This window comes from Cibotium barometz, chromosome 61, assembly GCF_041138505.1.
Source record: "Cibotium barometz isolate CiBa-2024 chromosome 61, ASM4113850v1, whole genome shotgun sequence".
Classification (NCBI taxonomy): domain Eukaryota; kingdom Viridiplantae; phylum Streptophyta; class Polypodiopsida; order Cyatheales; family Cibotiaceae; genus Cibotium; species Cibotium barometz.
This window is the reverse complement of record NC_141106.1, coordinates 14,434,527-14,448,905: the sequence shown is the minus strand read 5'-3', so window position 1 is coordinate 14,448,905 and position 14,379 is coordinate 14,434,527. Positions and strand designations below refer to the sequence as shown.

Here is a 14,379-nt window from a genome sequence, read left to right as displayed (position 1 = left end):
TTGGGAGCCAGATTCTTCAAATTGACTTGCCAAAGATGACGGGGAGGTCCCTCCAATGTGTAAGCAAGTCCTCGACCTCATCAATTTCTTTGAATTTTTTTCTTTTCTTGCAAAATTAGGATTCCATGAATAAGTAGGATTTTTCACCAAAATTTTTAAGATTTTTCCTTCATCGATCTCTTTTTCATGCTTGGCTACTTCCACAAACATGGGTGATCAATTGTTGCATGAATAGGAGATTTTAAGGGAATTTTGACTTCTTTGCATTTTTGAAATTTCTTGAGGAAATTAGGGTTTGGGATCAACCTTCTCATGAAATTCTTGCATAATGTTGCCATCCCAACCTTTCTCTTCCCATACATGTATTTAATGAATGCTTGATTCCACCCAAGATTTAGGGCTTCTTGGCTCTCTTGAATGGTTCGGGGTTTTCTTTAAAATTAGGGTTTCCAATTAAAATTTATGAGATCGAGGGTGTTAATTCTCTTATCGTATCTCTCCTTTACCCTCTTATATTCTTGATTTGCTATAATGATCACAATTTTAGGGTTTCTTGAGAGAAATAGGGTTTTGGGAATTGCCCTATCACGACTAGGGATTCGTGAGAAAATAGGATTTAGGGTTAATTCTTGGATATTGTGGGATTCTCATCACTCCCTTGCATATATCTTGAATTGATTTGAACATCTAATTTCTCTTTATCATTCTCACACATTCTTCCAATCACTTTACACAATACATGAAAAGAAGCCAACAAATTGGATTGAAAGAAGAGAAGAGTATGCAACCATTGATGCTTCTTGCATTTGTTATGCCTTGGTGACGGCATTGTTTGTTTCCCTTTGATTTAGTGCATATTGGAAAAGGGGATTGCATTGAGTAATGGATGCATTGTGATGGATTTGATTCATGCTTATGCTCAATGTGGATGCTTTTCTTTGTGCTCTTGAGCCCATAGTGAGGGGCTTTGTACTGGAATCATTTGGGACAAATAAAAAGGCTATTAGAAACATGAGTTATAATTATTGGCATGTTCTATAAATGCCATTCGTATTTCTCCTATGATCGCATCCATTTCTATGCTTTCCATTGATTCTTGCACTATTAGAAAGCTAGTTACGTGGTGAGGGTACCTTGGCAATTGATGGAGAGGCCAAGGAGAGAATGTCTTGCATCCGGTGCCTTGGAAAAGTGGTACATCGGAGGATTGGGTACATGGAGTGAAGACATGGCCTCAACTCTTACCACTGGATTTTAAACTTTGGTAAAAGGGTGAGAAGGCTTGGCTGGGAGATCGGCAAGAAAAATCTTTACACAAACTTACATCAAAATCTCTACACCGATTTCATCAATTCATTCAAGTGTCAATGATTTCAAGGACGCTTGGCAATCAATGTCTCACAATATGGTTATGCAAGGATGCATAGTTAATATCTTTGATTGCATTCGATTAGTTTTGTATTGATTGAGATTTGCTTCCAAATGCAACAAATTTATGGCAAAAATTTTCCAAAATTGAGTGAAGATGCATTGAAAGGATTCTAACTGGATGCACATGATGCTATGGGTATGCCAGAATGCATTTGTGCAAGGGTATACAAACGGGATGCTTGCGGTTGACATTTGGACATAATATGTAGATTTTACAGAAGTGCAATTCACTCCGAGAGGTTTTGGGATGACCCAAATTGGAAACCTACACTACATTCCCCATCCTAATACCTTCCAAATGAGCTAAACGACATACTATTTGGAGCTATTGGTGAGCGGTTATACTTGTTTTTAATAGGGCTGCCTTATTTTGACAGTTTGTAAACCAAAAGTGATCTCATGGACTCAACTTAATGGGTGTGTAGTACTCCTCAAAAGGATCCGAACAAGCTAAATGCTGCCCAAATCGGACTCTTGATTAGAGAAGTATGGCACATTTTTTGTAAAATCGTATTTCATAAAAACCCAAAACAACACCATATTAGTGAATTTGGGAATTTCCCAATTCCCATTTTTGAATACTTAAAAAAGGGGACATGGATAACATGTTTGTAAGTTTCTCAAAACCCTATCATATGACCTATCGTTGGAAAGCGCTTGAAAAATGGAATCTAAAGAGCTATAAAGCGCTCATTTTGGATTAGTGGTGTTCAAGTTATGGTTAATCCAAACTTTTGACCACGTGTCCTAAACTTGTGGGAAATTCCCATATTCCCCAATATGGTGTTAAACAGAGAGTATTAGGGCTTGGGCTAAACTTAAACTAATCACATAGGCTTATTCCTCATCTCATTACCTTTACACATAGCCTTAGTTTGTTCAAATTGCATAACCCTAGCTCCACTTTTGGGTAATTTTTCCAAAACAATCCATTTTGGCCGGTAGGCCAAAAGGTCATCCCTGGAAGCTATGATTGGTCACACGAAAGACATGGAAGGGGACGAGTGAGTGGAGCATGGAAAAATTGATGCAATGGAGGAGTTGGAAGAGCAATTAATTGTGACGAACACTCATAAAATCATTTCTCCATCAATGGGGCAAGATTTAAAGCAAATTGAAGAGGAGGCAAATATGGGAGGTACTCATAAGCATACATGGAAGGCAAGCAAGATATGCAAGAGGCTTGTCATGGTATTCATTCACAAGGAAGGCAAGCAAACTATGCAGGAGGATTTTACAAGGGGTACCTATGAGAATCCTACAAAGAATGCCTGAAAATTGGATTCATGGCAGAGGCTAGGAGACCTCTCATAAGGGAAATGAAGCCTACATCCTTCCAAGCCCCTTCATCTACATGGAAGCAACATACATCCTGGTCTACACATGTGGAACCAACCCTTGGAGAACCTATAAGGGTATCTTCACATCCCAAGGGAAATAAATCTTCTATGCTTGAAGAGGAGTTGTATGTTGATGGTGATGTAGTTGAGTATGATTGGGAGCTGCCTGTGTCATTCACCCAAAAGGCATAGGAAAGCTTATGATCTATGGATGGAAATGCCTGATTTAATTAAGAAAGAGTACAAAGGTGTGGCTCAATTTGTCAATACTTATATGCAATTATCAATTGATGAGGATATTGATGAAGAGGATGTTGATGCAATGCAAGACGGAGATATACATTGTCAATGCCTAGTGGTAGAGGAGAAATGAGCACTTGGATTACCTCTAGGCAAGATATCTTTGAAATAAGGAGACAAAGACCTGGGACAAGTGTATTGAGAATTTCCATGCAACAAGGTGGGACGAATAAGAATCATATACCCATGAATCAAGTTGATGTACATGATGAAAGACATAATCAAACATTATTTTCCTCAAAGGGAGTGATTAGAAGAAAGTAATATTGTGTAATGAATGATTTTAAAACCTCTACAAGTGTAGCCAAGAAAAATAAGAGTCATATTTGTGAATTGCTGGTACCTACACTTGGTTTTCCTCTTGCTTTAAGTGGGGATATAAGATCTATTATGCACTCAATGTTTCAAAATTTTTTCTTGGTAAAATGCAAAAGAGGACTTCGATTCACTATCAGATTTGGTCATTGCATAGAGTATGACTATGTGGGTGTTTATGCACACATTGTGGGTGTTGAAGTGGATGAGACACTTGTTGTAATTTATGGAAAGCAACAAGATGAAGATACTTTGTTGCCAAATCTTTTCAAGTCACCAATTTATCCATGGTGGTTGAGAAAGGGATATGCAAGCTGAAAATGGGTATGATTGGACAGCTTTCATAAGTTCTTTGATTGAGGATTTTTGATAGCACGAGATTGCGTGGACATGGTCATTGATGACATTTTGGATAAGTACTCATTTGTTGATGATGAATGGGATAATGACTCATTTGTTGATGATACATGCCTTGGATGATCATTCATTAGGTGACACATTGAGTGATTTTTGTGGAAGATTCATGAGAATGCATTGTATGATCCATTTTCAAGTTCAGCTTGGAAGACATATGATTGTCTCTTGTTGACTATGAAGGATTAGAAGATGTGGATCCTGATGCATACAAGGGATAATTATCTCATGAAAATATTGTCCGCACATGTGTTGATGAACATGCATATATGGGTAGTACACATGTTGTTCATGGAGATGATGATAGTCTTCACGTGATATGTTCTACTCCTTTTGATTATGACTATCACATGGATTGTACGCATCCTCTACATGTTGATGATGAAGTATGCATTGGTAGTAAACATGCTGATCTTGAGGATGACACCTATGATTATGGGGATGCTAGTTATGAGGCATGTGCCTTTATATTTTTTTGATGTCATTCCTATGAGATAGGAGGATTCGGTGGTATGACCATTGATGATGGAGTACCTCATACCAAGATGGTGTTGGGTTTGTATTCCGGATTGTTACCGTTATGTCTTCCTTTACATCCAGGAGGTCACAACATTGTTTCATGTTGGTGGTATGGTCTACATGATGGTTATCCATTTGACCCAGGAGGATTGACTAGTTGTGTCACCAACATGGGCTTTCTATATTCTCTATTTAATCTAGGCAGTTTGGTAGAAGCCATTACTTTAGATTTTACATGGCTTCAATCTACATTTCGCCCATGTGGCCAAAGTTGTGTGGATTACCTCGTCTTTGAGGCAATACTCATAGATTTTCCATTTGACCCAGGTGGTTGGAATAATGGTCACATTGTGGATGACAAGGAATTTCAAAAAGATACATTTCCGTTTGACCCTAGTGGTGCGATTCATCTATGAGAGGATTGTTCACTTTCTAGTGGATTTACTTGTGTGATGAGGATGCATGGAAACCAATTTCTTAGTTGCAACAAAAAGCTCTATTATGTGAGGATGTGGTTGGACCATTTGATATTCATTATATGGGCTTTTATGACTCCTACAATGGAAGATGTGCATTCTGCAATTTTTTGGACAACTTTGGAAGAGGCAATTTTTGGAGTCTTTTGGCTACCCCGCAATGAGCTCTAATGGTGACTGTGATGGTATTTTATGATATGTAGATTATTTGGAATCTTGCACATGTCATTTGGGGCTCATTTGGAAGTGTTCTCATGAGTGATTTGCAAGTGGTTTCAACATCGACTTGGGCTGCCATAACAGTCCACTATGCTTCAAGAGCACTTCTTTCATAATTGGAGGTTCTAGGTTCACATTGCTCATGGATGAGGCTACTTGGCAATATTTGGAGTATGTGCAACAATATGGCATGCGTGAGGAAGTTATTTATTGAACAAGTGGCATGATTTGTATGGAGAAAATGGGCAATACTTGGGAATATATGCATGCTGCAATTTCTGGACACTTTTGTTGAGGTCCATTGTTCAGGTCAATGCTTTACTGCAACAAGCTTCAATGCTTATCTCAGAATGGAAGGATATTATTCGACACATGTTTGAATAAAGTTTATGTAACCTTTGTGGACTATTTCATGGAGATTTCATGAAGAATATTTCAAAGGATTTCATCTACAACAAGGGCTACCACAACAGTTCCACACATATGCATTGGAGATGAAGTTTTATGGACTTCTTTACATTTGGAGAGCATATTTGGGACCTTTACCACTTCCTATTGATTTCATCTGAGGCTCTTTTTAATTTTAGATATCTTGTATAATTTTGAGGACAAAATCTTTGGGAAGGGATGGTTTGTAATGAAGCAAAACTAAGGTCCAAAATATGTAAATAATGGGCCATGGAAAAGGCTACTATAAATAGGGCCTTGGGTTCATTGTAGAGATCTTTTAATAATTCTTATATTAGACAGTTATGTTAAAAATCCATATATCTCTCTAGCTACTCACTATGCATAAACACGCATATCCAAGCATATACTCATCCACCCAACTACCCCCGAGCGCCTAAGGGTGCACACATAAAAATAATGAAAAACCGCATACCTAACCTTGATGTCCCATACCACCAAGAGGTATCTCTTGAATCTAGCATCACATAGATCTAGTGTGAAATGACAAGAGAGTAGATACCATACTCTCTACAAGAAAACATCCCTTGAAAGTGCCCCATGCTCCTATTCAAGAGAGCTCTCAAGTGACTCTTGACCTTTCATTTCCATGTGTGACTCTTGACCTTCCATTTCTATGTGTGACCCTTGGTTGCATGACCCTGACCCCAACCCAAGGTTAGGTCTAACCATGTTCCCACTAGAGCATGTTCCCATGCTCCCATGCTCACATGCCTAGGGTGGGTTAGCCTCCTAGTATATGCACATAACATACTTCCCCTCTCTCAAAACATTACACTCTTGCAATGAAAAGAAGAAAACCTACACTAAACATTCTCAACTCCCAAGTCAAATCCTCGATTTCCTTGTCTTTCCACTTAATTTTAACCTTAGGGATTAAGCGATTACGAAGTTTTCTTTCCCTAAATTTAAGTACCTTTTCAGATTCTTGTTGTGGAACATAGGATAAATCCTCGACCTCAACGAGTTCTTGAGGAGTAATTCTATTATCCTCACCTCTCAGTGTCTCTTTCAGCCTACTGACATGAAAGACTGGACGAACTCTAACATGTGGAGGTAGTTTTAGCGTCGTATACAAAACCGTTCCAATCTAACATATAACTCAGAATGGATGATAATATCTAAGAGATAATTTTGAGCACTTTCCTTTTGACACAGTGTGATAATCTTTAGGAACCGCTTTCAAATAAACTAGCACTCTTGGCTCAAAAGACCGAGGTGAGCATCCCCTTTCAGCATAAAACCATGCCCTGGGGTTGATACCCATACATAAGCATGAACGAACTATAACCATTAGCTGTATGCTTAGAACTGTTATATGTACATTCCATCATTAGAAGATACTTTTCCCAACTTGATGGTTTTCTAGAGATATACACACGAAGCATATCCTCTAAAATCTGATTGACATGCTCTGTTTACCCATCAGACTGTGGGTGATGAGAGAAACTCATACTTGAAGTAGTTTCTAATTTCTTAAAAACTTGTTTTAAACCATTCGAAATAAAGTAGGAAGACATGGCATTATAACGGCAAGAACCAGGGATCCATTGATGGCCGGACGTACTCACATTTGCACAAGGAATTATCAGTGTCTCCCATTACCCATATCAACATAGGGAGTCGTCAATGTCTCTATGAGTCACATATGCACATCCGTAAACCATCAGGTGGACTGTATAAATCACCTAAAGAATGGAACTAGAGAAAGAAATGCCAACAAAGGAAGAGTCCAAAATTCCTTAATCCGAACAAAACAAGATAAACTTATTGTACTCTCAAGAAAGAGATTTCAACACGTGAAAATTCCGACAAGATTACACCCATCAAAACATGCAGGCTATAGATAAAAGAAGTTTATCTAGAAGAGAATGCCTACACTACAACTTCAAGTGAAGTCAGAAAATGAGATGGAGGATTGTCTTTGAATGTTGGGTTCAATATGCCAAGTGATGTAAACAAGGCAACAATTCTAAGCCCAAATTATCTGATAAGATAATATATGCGAGGGATTGCTAGTGTCCCATATCACCATGATACCACCCATACATATCTTACGAATTTGGAACTCCCTAGTATGCCATATAGGAAATATGAATAAAATCCTGTATGAAAAGAATGTGATGGCCTTATCCCATACTTTCACATACTAAAACCTGTCTCTATATACCCAAGACCACATCAAGGAATAACTCTTTCTGAGTACATCATTAGAAAATAATTTGAAGTATTGGCGCCTTTCTAATGATAACTACCCAGTAAACATAATAAAGTTGGGGTAGAAAAATAACAATTCAACTAGGTATCTAAGTTGGAATATGTATAAGAGTAAAAGGAACGTACTCAAAAATTACATGCAAAAAGGAAGGTAAATGCTACCTTCAAAGCACATGATACTATCCAAAAGATCAAAGATCCTTATAAAACCATGGATAGAATCATAGGATCCCTCGAATCCATCAAAACCATAGTTGATCATAAAAAACAATGCATGCCATCTAATGGTCATTGATCATGCCAAAAGAAGCATTAAAAACGGTGGCCAACTTATCAATCCGGAGTATGAGAATGTGGTGTTGTTCAAGCAGAAGTCCCAAGTAAGCAAGTGGAACACATGTGTGTAGCACTCATTAAAAACCCCTAGACATAAGTGATCTAGGAAAAAGTTGATGAGTCCATATAAAACTTGGAAACCATCCAATAAAATCCACCAAAACAACTAGATCAACTAACCCATGATAGAATTTATCTTAAAGGCTTAGGAAATTAAGCATAGACCCACACTAAAACAAGTGTAAAATAAACTATCATGGACAAGTGTCAAAGGCAGTAAACACTTGGAACGCAGATTCCAGCCATCATTAAAGATAGCAAGGAACAAGTGTAATAAGAAATAATTCCACACGAGATAAACTCGAAAAAAAATAATGGAAAAAGAAACTCACATGATTAATGGAATCAAACAAAGGTTCAACCATAACACCATCCCATTCACCAACTTTGAATGCATGTGCCAAAATAAAATTTGTGTACAAAGACACATATATATGTGGCACAAAAAACAATTTAACTTTTCTACCAAGGAGCTTTAAAACCACTCGCCAACACAATGCTCGAAAAATCAAATAATAAATCCTTTCCAATAACAAATAATGCCACCATAAACAAAGTCTTTCTTATGCATTGAAATGCATAATAAACTTCAAAATTGCTCTTTTGATTAACTTTTGTCGCGATAGTTAAAGTGAGATGCACACATAGATAGACCATTAATAATGTGGCAAGAAAAAATGGACACAAGGTGGAACACCCACCTCTACATAGCAAGGTCTTGCCAAAGATGGTTAATAATGTGCATCTATGACATCAAAATATTTCAACATGCCCACCTTTCAAGAAGACAAGAATAATCTTGACTTCATGTGCAAATACATCTTTACACGTAAGACATATAGTGGACACCTAATCACCATTGCCTGCTAGAATGACACGTAAGACATATAGTGGACACCTAATCACCATTGCCTGCTAGAATGACGAAGGCGAGAAAACACCTCAAAGTAACCACCTAAGAAGGTTGTGGCTTTAAGAAAAATAAAGGTGGCCTCTTTTGGCAAAATATGAGCAAAGTAAAATGGTCATTTTTTAAAAAACCCTTAGGCCTTTTAGCGAAGTAAGATGGTGTTTTTTTAAAATAACCCTTTTCATTAAAAGGAAGGTTGATAAAAACCACCCCCCACTGCAGCTAGCTCGAGCGTGAGAGAAAGGAGGCGGAAGCGAGGAGCGGTGCCGATGCCGATGGGCAGTGGCGGCATGGGTGACACCCAGTTGGCCGGCCCCCCTCTCAAACCTTCTCCTGCCCAAATGGTAGCTGGGATGATTGATTGATTTTGGAGGGAGCCACGCGCAGCACGAGGTCGACAACAGCCCCATGTGTCAAGAGAGCCATAACCTAGCCAGTGAAACGACGATCCACAACTGCCACACAAAGACAGCACCGAGTGCCATGGCGGGCAACAACAACATACAACAACGACAGCAAGGCCGATACGCACAAACGGTGACTAGAAACACAGTCGTGCAAGAAGAAATAACATCACCCTCTCTCTCTTGGGAGGGCTGGAGTAGCCCTCCCCCCGCCTCCCTCTCGACGAAGAAAGCCTAGCCCGCCGCCGCCTTGGTTGGCCCCTTACAGCTCTCAGTTTTTGAGTGAAGTTGAAGCTGGCCCGTCCCGCCATGCAACGTTGATGGGTACCCTTACATAAGAGTTGAAGGGGTGGCAACCCACCCTAACACGCAGGCCCAAAAAAAACAATAATAACCGCTCCAAAATAAAAAAAGCCGCTCCAAAGCAGCGAGTAAATTGCTTCCTGGTGCTAAATTGCAGCCGCTCCAAAATAGCCGGGTTGGGCCAAAATTGGCAAGGCTTTTCTGATTCCTGCCCCTGCACACTCACTCTCAACTAGGTGCCCATCTATCCTCTCCTGCCCAATGTCATGGACATAACATAGGTTTTCTTCACTTTTAAAAAAATGCTAAAAAAATTTTGTATAATGAGAGAATTAAGAGAAGAAAAAACATAAAAAAATTAACTATAGAGACCGCTTTGATACCACTATTAAAACCCCATAGATCTCTCTAGCTAATCAATATGCATAAACATGTATAATCTATGCATATACTCATACACTCGACCACCCCCGAGCCCAAGGGTGCACACATCAAAATAATCAAGAACCACATACCTGACCTTGATGTCCCATACCACCAAGAGGTATGTCTTCAAAATCCAGCAGCACATCGCTCAAGTATAAAATGACAAGAGAGTAGATATCATGATCTACACAAGAGAACATCCCTTGAGAGTGCCCCATGCTCCTATTTATAGGAGAGCTCTCAAGTGACTCTTGGCCTTCCATGGATTCCTCAAATGGATGCTAGATGTGGATTTTATGTGTTGATTTCTTTGATATTTGGTCTAGATCAATGGGCAAAATGTAGAGTCCATATTCATCCTAATGTTTACTTCGTAGCTTCTACTAGCATACAACCTCCATCTTAGCAGTTCTAGATCATCCATTAAAGTTCCCTTCATAGGAGCACACAGGTGTGGGGATTTTCCATCTACTGTATCACTTTAGTAATTTAGTATACTACTCTATCTATGCTATTGTACAATTTGAGTTTTTAAAGTTTTGTGATGTGGAAGATCCTACTTCTTTTTAGTGTTCTATTGTATACACTGCATGTTGTATTCTCTCATAGAGATGCACCTCATATTTGAGATGTGATATAAGAGGGATTGGAAGGTGGGTGTTAGGACATTTGCATACATGTTTATTTTTGGTTGGTTGCTTATGAGACTACATGAGATACATTTTGATATATTGTTCATTTTTTACAAAAAGGTATTTATTTAATAATTTATTTTTTTCTCGTATACTTCCATTTTTTAGCCATTGAATTGCTTCCTTTATTGATAATTTTAAAAACTTAATGAGTTAGTTGGTTCTTTTTTTTATTCCTTGTTGGAACCTTATTATATGTATATAAATTTTACTTGGAGATTAGTTCTTTTTTTTTTGTCAACCCATATTAACCACATTAGGATCAACAATCAAGGTATAATTTAGTATATGCTACCCAATGATGTGTGACTCACAAGTAGAAGTTTTAAGTAATTGAAGGCAATGTGGTGCACGTACATGACATCCAACCTCCATCCAATTGAATGAACCATAATCTTTTCAATGAGTAACTCATTAGATTTAGAGTTTGCTCGGTTGAAAATTAGCTTAAGTTACAACTATGTGTAATAGATTGATAAATTCCTAACGTTTTAAGAAATCCAAAAAGGTAATTTATTAATCCTAAAAAAAAGAGTCTGAAGCATTTTACTTAAGCAATTGATTATCATATATGCAATATTATATTGATAAATTCCTAACACTATAAGGAAGCCAAAAAGGTAAAGATTAATCCTTAAAAAAAGGAGCCTGAAGAAGCATTATTACTTAAGAAATTTTTGATCATTCAAATAATACCAATCATAACTATAAGAGGAGAGGTTCTATGATGGGTAGGGCCATATATAAAGTTTATAATAGTATCATCACCATCTCTTGTAAGCTACGATGACGATGAAGGTAGCTTATTTAAAGACTATTACTCTTGCATAGCTATATGGGAAGAACTTTTAGAAATACCCTTCTAACTAATACAATATAACATTTATTATGTAACCTCGATGCATCTCACAAGGATACATTGTTTTAAATTACAAAGGACCCTTAGAAGAAATCTTCAATCTTGGTAACCAACAAGAAATGAATTGAGTGGGAAATTATGCTATAAAAACTATGAAACTTGCTTATGTACCGATACGCTAGAAAGAAAACTTATTAACAATTCACAACAAAATTTGGAAAAACACATTAGCATTTCATGACAAAGTTTGGAAAAACACACTGCAATTTTACTTTTCTGTTATGCTCTATTAGTACATGTGTCCAATATCTTACTTAAAAATCAAAGGCATGAGCATGGGTGTAATATAGATGATGACTTTTTACAAGATTCATTCATCATATTTCATGTAAAGACATCAAGAGAAGATTTGTGGAATGCATGCTTCTATGATTCTTTAGTCAAGAAAACCCATTAATGTTGACAAAAAGTTTCCTCAAAGAGATGCTGTGAGTTTTAGATCATGCCTTGAACTCACTTAATTCTATAGTTGTGCTTTTGGTGGGCACTTTTGTGTATTGGTGGGTAAAAGGGTCATAGAAAGGGGCTTGGGGAGGGAAAGGGATTCAAAAGAAGTCTTAATATCCTTATTACCTTGTATGTTCAAAGTTGGGTGGGCACACTTATTAGTGCATTCAAGGTGTATCTCTTGCATAAAATTTCAGCATCCTTATGAGTGTTCCTTCCACTTACTAGTGCATGCAAGGCACATCTTAGATAGAGCATAAGACTTTAACATCCTTGAATATCATGCTTGAAAAAGTTTAATGCCTAGTAGCTGAATCTTAGAAGAGAGAAATACAAAAGTTAAATGTTGGCAATGCCCAAAGCCAAGAGAGAAATAAAAAAGTTAAATGTTGGCAATGCCCAAAGCCATACCCACTGTAGTGAGGTCATCCTTATGCTATTCTCATTTGGCGAATAGTGTGAAGCTTAGGAGAGCATGATTAAAAACATGATAAAAAAGGTTAGGTCTTGGCACTACCCAAAACCAACTTGGTGGGGTATAGACCTTTGCCTTTCTTAGGTTATGATGCTATGGAAAATTTTCCGCTGATTTTGGACATAAATGAATTGGGACTTGCTTATACAAAGCCGCAAATGAAGCCCATGGCCGGTGGTGGCGGCCACCGCCCCACAGGTCCAATGGGGTCCCCCTTCCTCTCCCTTGCATTCTAAAGTCCTAAAGGACCCCACTGCCCACGATCCACAAGAGTGATCATGATGCACCCCAACTTGTCTCCATTTACATATATAACTCCTACTCGTCATTGAATAATTGTGCTCTCCTTTCCCTTCCGTTTCTAGACTCTAAGCTCTTCACTCTACCTCATCCTTTGTGAAACTCCTCCATAGAATCTCTTTATAGATTTTGGGATGCTAATTATGTGTTAATCCATCCATCTATCAACCCAATTCAGAAAGAAAAGCGTCTTGATAGAGCCCATCAGTTGTAACCAAAACTAGCAGGATTTTGTGTATATATATATATATAGATATAGTGAAGGAAGCCATGACAGAGCATGGGAGCATGTCTTCCAAGGACTACGCAGACCCTCCACCAGCTCCCTTGGTGGATTCTGCTGAGTTTGGGCTGTGGTCTTTCTACCGCGCCCTCATTGCAGAGTTTGTTGCCACGTTCCTTTTCCTGTACATAGGTGTTGCCACTGTGATAGGGGCCGTAGAGGCGAAGAGCTGTGGCGGCGTGGGCCTTCTTGGCATATCTTGGGCTTTTGGGGGAATGATCTTTGTTCTGGTCTACTGCACTGCTGGAGTATCAGGTCTAATCTTTGCTTAATAATGTAATTAACTGATTTCGCCAAAAGAGAGAGAGAGAGAGAGAGAGAGCACGGCATAGCTTAAGATTTGCGTGAGCGACTGCATGCAGGTGGGCACATCAACCCGGCGGTGACGTTCGGCCTGTTTCTGGCGCGGAAGGTGTCGCTGCCGAGGGCGTTCTTCTACATGGTGGCGCAGTGCCTAGGGGCGATATGCGGGGCGGGCATGGTGAAGGCCTTCCAGCGCTCCTATTACTTGCAGTCGGGCGGCGGGGCCAACGTGGTGAACTCGGACTACTCCAAAGGGACCGGACTGGCGGCGGAGATCTTGGGCACCTTCGTGTTGGTCTACACTGTCTTCTCCGCCACGGACCCCAAGCGCAACGCCCGCGACTCCCACGTCCCAGTAAGTACTGACTAAGAACCGAAATTTATCTCTTTTTTTTAATTATTATTTTCAATCTTGACTTGAAATTGAAAGTACAACTACTCTACTCACACACATTAATGAGAATCGAACCCGTATCCTTGCGACTCTCGATCTCCAAAGAACCGAAATTTATCTCTTTTTTTTAATTATTATTTTCAATCTTGACTTGAAATTGAAAGTACAACTACTCTACTCACACACATTAATGAGAATCGAACCCGTATCGTTGCGACTCTCGATCTCCAACCTTACCCCACTATTCTTGCGACTCTCGATCTCCAACCTTACCCCAGTGCACTATGATGCAAATTTATCATTTCTATTCACTAGCCAACTATTTAGAAAACCCTTCCTCAACCCCTTCTCCCCTCAACACCCTTACATTGAGCACACATGTTACCTTACATGAGTTTTAGTGAATCTCTTCACACCCTTCGACTTGT

The 14,379-nt window shown here is 38.8% G+C and overlaps 1 protein-coding gene across 1 annotated transcript in view; it reads left to right on the top strand.

Annotated features, from left to right (window-relative positions):
- Window positions 1-13,007: 13,007 nt before the first annotated feature.
- Window positions 13,008-14,379, top strand: part of LOC147604584 (putative aquaporin PIP2-1) — a 7,507-nt gene continuing 6,135 nt past the window's right edge. Inside the window, exons 1-2 of the mRNA XM_086794714.1 lie at window positions 13,008-13,509; window positions 13,617-13,912. Of these exons, the coding sequence (XP_086650840.1) occupies window positions 13,242-13,509; window positions 13,617-13,912 (564 nt within the window). The 5' untranslated portion in view covers window positions 13,008-13,241. The remainder of the gene's footprint in view (window positions 13,510-13,616; window positions 13,913-14,379) is intronic.